Genomic DNA, 9,638 nt, shown 5'->3' with positions numbered 1-9,638 from the left:
AGATTAAAATGACACACAGATAGACTCTGTAATATAGGAAAACCCTGAAGACAAGTGATTTTATTTAAGGGTATCGGAGAAATGAGGCCGACCTGGTTCTTTAAACTTTTATAATTTATGAACACTTATGCAAGACACTGTAGAAGTGACTACACAGTGTTTACCAACTATATACAACTTATGACTGATGTCCTAATCATAAAATGCTTTCTTTAGAAACATAGCTCGTCCAAATGGGTCCGTGTACAGCAAATAATGGCCTTTTTAAAATATACACCCGGTTATTAATTTAGCTACAAGAATAGGATGCACAGGCGCTAATTTTTCAAAAGCCGTGACTGCAGGAGGCTGAGGAGGCCAAATGAGAGCAAATCATGCATAATAATAAATCTTTGTTTCCCAGAGCAATGGGGGAACAGAGTCTGCCACCAGATGGCCCAGTGGCGGCAAATTAAGAATGTCTGACTGGGTTTTTGGGGAGGGGGGAACCTCCAGTCCTGGCGCTGGTGAGCTCTCTATGTGCTGGAGGTGCAGAACACGACTTCCCCACTCTGTGAAGAGTTGTAGAACCATTTAATATATGGATCCAGGCACAGTACACAAACAATACAGTTTAGTGTTCGCTTGGTGCCAAAAAGCGCGCGCACACACACACACACACACACCAACTGCCTCTCCAATTAAACATCATTAACTCCCCTAGGTGTGCTTCCCACTTAAGTGTGATGCGAACATTCTGCCTTTCGCCAGGCTGACAGACGGGCTTAATTGGCTTCTGAAAGACACAAATGCCCTTATGTAAGCTTCTAAACCCAGCTCTGAGTACAGCTCCTGATAGATAAAGGAAATGAGAAAAAAACAGCTCTTCAAGCAAGAATGAGCACAAACTTAGAGGTAGTCTACTTGTCTTGTGCATTTCACTCACACAACCCTCTACCTGTTAGCCAGATGCACAGAAATACAGACACTTTGCCTTTTTTCTTTATATTCAAATGTCTTTTATATTCAAAAATATCATCCAAGCATTTACAATGTCTTACAACAAATGAGTCTATGCAACTGCTGACAGCCTTCACAGAAAATGAAGAAATATATTCATTTTTGATCTATGTTACAAACTGGCAACAGCAAAGAGAAGAGAAGGAGGTCGACGGGTTCAGAGGACATGCCCTGATCTCCTCCTGGATTAGCCCTGTTGACCTGACACCACACAGTCACGTGTAGGCTCCAAAAGCACAACGTTCTGCTCCTGTGGGCAAAACTATGTAATGATCCAGTGACGGTAGAAACTGGTGCTCCTTTGTGACTCCCAGGGAGTCATCATGTCTAAAAATATTTTGCAGATGCACAGGAACTCGGAGATCAAGCTTCTAATCATAGGTGCTTGGTCTCAACATCATCAGCGATGATGTTTAAAGTCTCTGCCACCTACACAGTCCCTGAAGTGCTCGTGGAACCTTCCAGCATGATCTGAGATCAGTCCTCTGTGTCCCTTGTACAGTCAGACTTCAGTCTTTGATAGTTGTGAGCTAGGTACTGTATCTTTCACATTGCTACAGAGTCTGTGTTGCCTGTCGTCTCCTTGAAGCCCCAGAGGTGTCACCCACAGAGTTTAAGTGCTCTTGATGCCCTCAAAGCCGCAGAAGTTCCAGCGTTTCTCCAAACTTGCTCCGACACCAGTCAGCTCCTGCCTGAAGGTGCAGGGCAGCCGGGACAGGAGAGCCTCCACCTCGCTGGGGTTAATCTGCAGACACAGAGACACAACAAGTCCACATGTCAGGAGTGCTTTGTTTACACTAATATTTTGTTTTACTTATTTCAATTTCTGCTATTATGAGCCGATGTCAGCTGTATAACTTTCATATATACTACCGGTGAAAAGTTTTAGACACGCTTTTTCATTTAATGGTTTTCTTTATGTTTGTGACTATTTACATTGTATGTAGATACCCACTGAAGGCAATAAAACTGTGAATGAACACATATGCAATTATGTAGCAAATTAAAAATTTTAAAAGAACTTTAAATATGTTTTTTTTATTATTTTAAGTTCCTTAAAGTAGCTGCCCTTCGCTGTGATGACTGAAACATTAACCTCGGGCCGTCTCTCCATGAACCTCTGGGAAGTTCTTTCAAGACTCTTTGGAAAACCATTTCAGGTGACCACCTGGAGAGATTATGGAGAGAATAACAAGAGAGCAAAGCAGTAATCAAAGCAAAAGGTGGCTATTTTGAAGAATCTAAAATATAAAAATGTTTAGAGTTATTTTACACATTTTGTTTACTATATGATTCTATGTGTTCATTCACAGTTTTGTTGCCTTTGGTGAGATTCTACAATGTAAATATAGTCATGAAAATAAAGAGACCCATTAAGTGAGAAAGTGTATTTAAAACTTTTGACCGGTAGTGTAACTCAGAGGTGGGCAGTGATTCTTCCCAATAGAGCCACATTTTCCAAAAATACATTTGGTAGAAAATTGTGGATATGATTTTTATCTTCATCCGGCTAAAGTAGACAATGCAACTGGACAATTATATGTGACCCACCATACTTGTACCTTAAACAATATCACAATCTAGGGTTGACCTTAAGGAGGGCTCTGGGTAAGAGATGTCCTCAAAATCAATTATTTATAAAATCTCTGCTAATATTTCCATGTCAAAATATGACATACTGATAGGCTCCTACCAACAAAGGCTGAGCGCGGAGATAAATACAGTTGTCCCTCTAACAGATTTGTTTGTTTTTCAGTTAAATTGTTCAGGATGCGAGCCCCATGAAAGGTTGCAAAAGATATAAAAATGATTTATCATGGTCGTATTTTTTTTTTGTTGATATTTGTTCGGCACTAGTGGCCTTTATTTGTTTTTTTGACAGTAGGCAGACAGGAAAGAGGGGTAGAGACATTCGGCAAATGTCGCCGGGTCTGGGACTCGAACCCGGGACAGCCGCTTCGAGGACTGTAGTCTTTGCATATGGTCGCGCGCTTAACCCCTACACCATCAGCGCCGCGCCATGGTCGTATTTTTAATGTCACAAAATCTTGGCATTTAAACAGGGTTGTGCACACATCCACAACCTTTGATCATATCCCTCAGTGCATCCCCAGCTAGCAATTTCCATTATTTGTTTTCAGAAAACCCTCCTATTTAATCACATAGAAACATTTTCTCTCAAGCAAATGGTTTAAACGACCGTAAAAATACTTTTCACTCCCCTGTGTCACCCCACTGAGTTGCTCCTATGCTTTCTTCTCTCGGACTCCACACCAAATCAGCACTTATAAACCATCCACTGACATGAGTGGACTGACGATCTGTTGGCCAATAGAAATCCCATCCGATCACATCAAAATGACCTGTTTGAGAAACTACAATCAACCTGTGTTGCCTTGAATTAATCTGTGGGTTGTCCATGCTCAGTGTTTATACAGAGACACATTAAGGTCCACCATACAGGACTGCCATTTGACAATGAAGCGGTGTGTGTATGGAGCCACTAAATTAGCGCAAAGGACTGAGCTTGGAGGTGGGGAGTCTAGCCAAGGATATTGACAAAACTCTGTGGGCTGCGTGGTGTGTGTGGCGGAGAGTCAGCGTAGAAACAACAGATGCACAGGGAAAAAAATATAAAATCAGACGCACACAGACAGAAACGTGGGCGCATGAGGCAACACATGAACATAAAGCAGACAAATAAAATAAAAAAAACATGAGAGGACTGTCACATTCTCTGCATACGTGAGAATGAGTCAAGCTGGTGATGAAAATATAGAGACAGACTACAGCAACTTCTGTAGTGGACAAGAAAAAGTTTTTAATGATGACAAATTGAACATTGAAATGATGAGTTGATAATACTTTCGTAGAAGAGAATCACACAGATGGAAACTAATTTTAGCTCCACTCTTTGAAGGTGACGCTTAAAAGGTGGTGATTTGAAAGCTGCAATCGAAGTGCCAAAGAGGAGTCATAAAAGCCTCATCAGAAAGATGAGACGATGTGGCTGCACTTCATCAGAAACGAATGCCAGAGCACTGAGATGGAGCTTGGTTTCCAGTGACCAACTGATGGATTGGTTTTAATATGTTCTGGCATCAGGAGACAACCCACAACAAGGCAGAGATGGCGAGAAGCATAGGTGTCAAACATGAGAAAAGTCAGAAACAAAGTCTTCAAAGGTAAAGCTTCTCTAACAATACATTTGTTTTAAGCTAATCATATAACATTTAAACCAAGGTTTCATTTATGGCCCTCAGATTGATTTTACGTCGCCCGCAACACATACAAATTTATGGTAAAAATTTAGCGGTTAGACACTTTTTCTAATCTTTTTACAAAAGATTTTCACTTCTAATGGAAAATATAAAGGCCAAGCAAATGTCAGAGCGAGCAATTTCCTGTTTTTGCAGCTCAGAGTGGATGAAATTATGTTTCTTGATCGAGAAAACAGGAAATGATTGATGCAAAAAAGTTGGTGACTTGACAACTGTCTAATCAGGTCAGCAGTCTTAACCATGATTGCGGAGGCCATAACACAACCTTTGGCCTTATGCAATATTTAAACTTTCTGGAACACCAACCTTTGGGGTTACATTAGCTGTAAGCCATAACCATCAAAATGTCCAGAAATAAATGTAGAAATGTATCCTTGTGTAAGAAAGTAAATAATATATAGGTTTCACTTTCTGTAATAATTTACTACAATAATTTAACTTCTTGATAATTCTAATTTATTAAGCTGCACCTGCAGTTCTAGTGTTTGCTGTTTTTTCTTGGACTTCGTCCAGTTCTTGTCCCTATGTCTGACATCTTATTGGGTAACATGCATCATCTACTGTACAGACAGGTTTTCAGCTAATGGCTCTTTGGGAATCATATATATGGTGTGAAAATACTATTTCCTGCCTATCAAGCTGTGTCGTATTTATTTTTGGTTTTTTAAATAAAAGAAATCTTTATAAATGGTGTCTGCTATTTCTCTGCTAAACCCAAGGTGGTCTTAACTCAATACTTTAGTTTTTACTTTAGGAAGTTGTTGGGTTTGTGACATGGTGGATTGTTAGAACCATCTTTAAAATTTTTATGACTTATGTTGTATGCCTATATTTGACTGACTTTCTGAAAAACCCATTTGCCCTTTCAGAAAAAAATACATTAAAGTGGCTTCAGGAAAAAATAAATTAGGTGTTGGTTTAAAGAAACATTTAAAGAAAGACCTTCAGAAAAATACTGATCCAAAAAACTTTCAAAATGTCATTAAAGTTTGGCTCTGTGGAAGGTAAATTTTGTTTGTTGAACTATTCTAAATAACTGAAATACAACATCTTTTACTACAAGTTAACTATGATATTTTCACGAATCCTCACAAAAAAAATCAGAACTATCCCTTTAAGCTTTATAAATGCCAGGAATGACATTTTCTTACAGTTTGAAAAAGTCTGACTAGCTCATCCTCATCATTACAGTTTTCTATTCTGAACAGAGTTAATTATATACAGAAGAAGGGACCTTTAACAACTCTGTGAAATGTAATAAAAAGCATGATTTCTGGTGAAAAATAAACAAGGACAACGCTCACATTTATTCCCACTTAAAATGGCTAAAACTACAGACAGGTGTATCACAGCAGGAGAACATGATGAGAACATTGCTGCTCAGCATTTTTAAGCAGGTTTGCCCTGTTTAAACCTCAGACATTTAGTTTGGTGTGCCTCTGACTGCTGAAGTGAGAATGAACGCCCTGATAAGATTGTAAGACCTGAGTCCCTCAAAAAGAAGATTGCAGCAGCTCATGAGTCTCCTGATTTAAAGCCCTTTCCACTGAACACACCAGTAAATCGACATCTGCACACTGGTTGTAAATTAATGGTGCGTTCCATTTGTACTTGGATGTCGGAATGTCCGACCTGTGAGAAGGAAATTTCAACTGCAACGCCCCCGTAAGTCGGAATTACGAGTTGGAAAGTTGGAGCAACACAACCATCCCTGACTTCCGCATTCAAGATGGCTGCTACTGGCATTAATGGTAGTAAAACCTTCTTACTTTGACTGGTTTTATCAGTTCTTTGCTATTTATGCAACATTTAGTCAGTCGTACATGTACTACTTGTACACTAATAAACACTACAGTGCTGAGACAAGATGTCTCAGTGATGTTCATGTGCACAAAATACTGCGTAGACCAGTGTTAATGTCATTGTTATTGTTGGAAGACTGCTGTTACAGTTGCTAGCAATACGAACAAAAAATAAGCAGGAAACTGGAATGCTACAACTCGTAGATGACTTAATCGCTGACTTCCCAGTTCCAACTTCGGATATTAATGGAATGCAGCATTAGAAATGGAAGGTTCAGGGCCCAGTTGAAGTCCAGATCTTACCCTGTGGAGTGGCCTGGGACGGACTGTACATGCAGGAGACAGGGGGATGTGGGGCAAGTCAGAGACTCTAGATAGCCACCAGAATCATCTCACTGAGGTTATTTCCACTAAACGGGGTAACACCAGCTCTTAAGGGGTAGGGTGTCCAAACCTTTTCCTCAGCTACAAAACAGATTTTGTTAAAATCTTTTGTTTAATGAGTAAAACAAGGTTCATTTTTTTGATGTTTAAGCGCAATTAAGTACAGTTCTTTTACAGAAATAAAAATATAAAATTACACATCAACATGGGAACCTTTCCTGTTTTTTTATTTATTTATTTCTTAATAACATTTCTTAATAAAAAACTATACGTTTAATGGGGGTCCTATTTTTTACGCATCTCCTCATTTATTTCCCAGCAGGAGAGAAAGTGAGTAACTGTGAGGATGTCAAACTGTCCTTTAAAGTGATTTTGTTTTAAAGAACTTCTGGTAAACCCATCCACCTCTGTGGAACGGCCTGCAAAAAGCATTAGGGAGGTCCGCTTGCAGTAAGTTTGAGTGGACATAGAAGCCCATGTATCAGCACAACATGCCTGTCTGTACAAATGCATGTAATCTAGATTTATACCAAAGGGCAGCACGGTTCCAGTACTCCTCAGTGGAAGCTTTGATTCATGCGAGAGCGTTACCTTTGTGTCCAAACGCTGCAGGTAGGAACAGATGTACTCGATGCTGGCTCCAAAAGGGTGGACATGCAGGAAGGTGGAGATGATCCCTGAAGTAAGAAAAATAATAACAAGTCATGCAAAGATGTTAACTTCCAGCTTCACCCAACCATTAAACACTGACAGATTACCAGGGGATGTATCGCAGCACCAGTTTTTCCAACTCTGTGCCGTCTCCTCGGGCTGAGTGGATCACCGGCTTTAAGCGACTTCTTCCCTGAGTCCCATTACTGTTAAAAGCCTCTTGTATATTGTCGCTCCAGATTAGAAAGAGAGTTTAATGGTGCCTTTGATGCTGTTGTCTCTGATCAAAGCTGCGCGCTCCCCGAGCACAAACAAACCATCTGCCATCAGCTCGCAGAGGAAGACCAGAGGACAGCTAGATCTCCTTCTACGTTCACTAACCACCGATGTAGCTGCAACACACTTCAATCTGCACAGCTTCTGGCTGAGCAAAAACACAACCGTCACTTGAAGCTTTTAAGAGGGAAAACGCTGCGCCAAGACTTCATTTTTGTCACCTGCAGGAGGTCAATCAATACTCGAGCACAAAAAAACGTCCTCGTCTGGAGCTGCTCAGCTGAATGGGAGTTTAATGGAGCACTCAGATAGAACAACAAGTCCAAATCTCTGAGTGATTTATTTGCCTGAATTTACCCGCTGGAAAACAGCTTTGCTCTGCATGTATGTCATGAAAGACCCAATAAAAATGTTCTATAACTGTAAATAGGCACTTTGTGTGTGTGTCACTGTAGATTACCAGCATGTTTCAGCTGCATACTGAGATTTATCTTCCTTCCAACTTGGTACATTAAAATATGAATAACGCTTGCTTTCTTTTTTCAGAAATGAACAGAAACTGCACGTGTTTCTCCTTTTTTGTGCTTCAGCTCCTTCAGTCTGCAAACTCAAACAGCCATCTAGCAGCATCTGCAGCTTGCACTCTGACACCAGGCTTTCTATTAACTAAACACAAACTATGTAAATACAACACAGTCTGCAGGATAGACTACAATTACTTCAAATACAAAACCTCATCATTTGTGTACTGCTAGGAATGTGACATGATAATGCATGTTGTCTGAAAGGCATAAACAAAGGTTTTTTCCCATTGCTTGTTTTTATTACTTTTTATTTTCCCTCATAACTCAATTTTTCTATACAATAACAGTACAAATTGTACTACTGAAAACAGGGCATGTAAATATCCAATTTACAAATGTATTCAGACAGTGGCTGTTAATTCTGCTTGTCCTTGATCTGTGTATGGCTCAATTAATTAAATGAACATAATTACAGAGGCACGTGTCTGTCTAATGTGTCACAGTCAGTTCTGTATGTCAGAGTTAAACTAAGCTACAAGGGCCGCAAGTAAAACATCAGAAGGATTCTTACACCCCTTAATTATGAATTTATGCGCCAGACATACACAGAAAAATAACGCATAATTGTGAAGTGGAAGGAAAATAATGCATGGTTTTCAAGTTTATTTATTAATAAATATTCAAAAATGCAAATGTGTTCGTCTCTAGCAGCTTTGCACATCTAGTGTGAAATTGTTGCTGACTCTTTGGAAAAAAAAACTCAAACTCAGTCAGATTAGGCAGGGAGAGTCTGTGAACATCAACTTTTAAGTCTCGATTGAATTTAGGTGCGCCGTCATAATACACAAGAATGCTTTGATCTAAACCATTTCACCATAGCTCTAGCTGCACGTTTTGGGACGAATCTCCATCCTAGTCAGGTTTTTTGCAACCCCCCCGCAAGTCATATTTGCCTTGCTTTTAGCTCCAATGATCTTCCCATCGACTCTGACCATTTTCTTTGTTACTACAGTGAAACACACAGGATGATGCTGCCTCCAACATGTTTCACCATGGGAATAGAGTTGTTAAGAAAACATTTAATTTTCGTCTCATCTGACCAGAGCACGTTCCACATGTTTTTTTATCTATACATGGCTTGTGGTAAACGGGGTTTCTTGTAGCTTTATTTCACAGTTGCTTCATTCTTGCATATCATCCAAAAAGGCCAGATATGTGGAGTGCACCAGAAAAACCTGATTATCCCACCTGAGCCGCAGATCGGCAGTACCTCCAATGTTACCATTCGCATGGTTACTATGGCAGGTCTGCAGTTGTGCAAAACTATTTCCATTGTCAGGTGAACATTGCTCTGTGAAATATTGAGAGTTTGGTTTATTGTGTTATAGTCAAACCCTGCTTTAAAGTTCTCCACAGCTTTATCTCTGACCTGCCTGCTGTGTTATTTGGTCTTCATTATACTGTTTGTTCTCTAACAAACCTCTGAGGTCCTCACAGAACAACTGGATTCATACTGAGATAGAATAAACACAGCTGGACTACATTTACTAACTGGGGGACGTCTGAAGGCAGTGGGTTGCACTCAATCTTGTTTAGGGGTATTGGATAAAACAGAAATTCATGCCACACCTTTCACATTGTTATTGGTGAAACATTTTGGAAAACCATGTCTGATTTTCCTTCCACTTCACCATTATACACAAATTTGTTTGATCTGTCAC

The 9,638-nt window shown here is 39.8% G+C and overlaps 1 protein-coding gene across 14 annotated transcripts in view; it reads right to left on the bottom strand.

Moving 5' to 3' along the window:
* Positions 1-968: 968 nt before the first annotated feature.
* The window catches only part of enox2 (ecto-NOX disulfide-thiol exchanger 2), a 251,385-nt gene continuing 242,715 nt past the window's right edge, over positions 969-9,638 (bottom strand). For all 14 annotated transcript variants that reach the window (XM_047354595.1, XM_047354597.1, XM_047354593.1 and 11 more), the window contains 2 exons: positions 7,058-7,143; positions 969-1,744 (listed from right to left, as the gene is read on the bottom strand). In XM_047354595.1, coding sequence (XP_047210551.1) covers positions 1,613-1,744; positions 7,058-7,143 — 218 coding nt within the window. In that variant the 3' untranslated portion in view covers positions 969-1,612. The remainder of the gene's footprint in view (positions 1,745-7,057; positions 7,144-9,638) is intronic.

This window comes from Girardinichthys multiradiatus, chromosome 23 (assembly GCF_021462225.1).
Source record: "Girardinichthys multiradiatus isolate DD_20200921_A chromosome 23, DD_fGirMul_XY1, whole genome shotgun sequence".
Taxonomy (NCBI): Eukaryota; Metazoa; Chordata; class Actinopteri; order Cyprinodontiformes; family Goodeidae; genus Girardinichthys; species Girardinichthys multiradiatus.
Note: the sequence above shows the minus strand (reverse complement) of the source record. Positions and strands in the feature narration are given on the sequence as shown.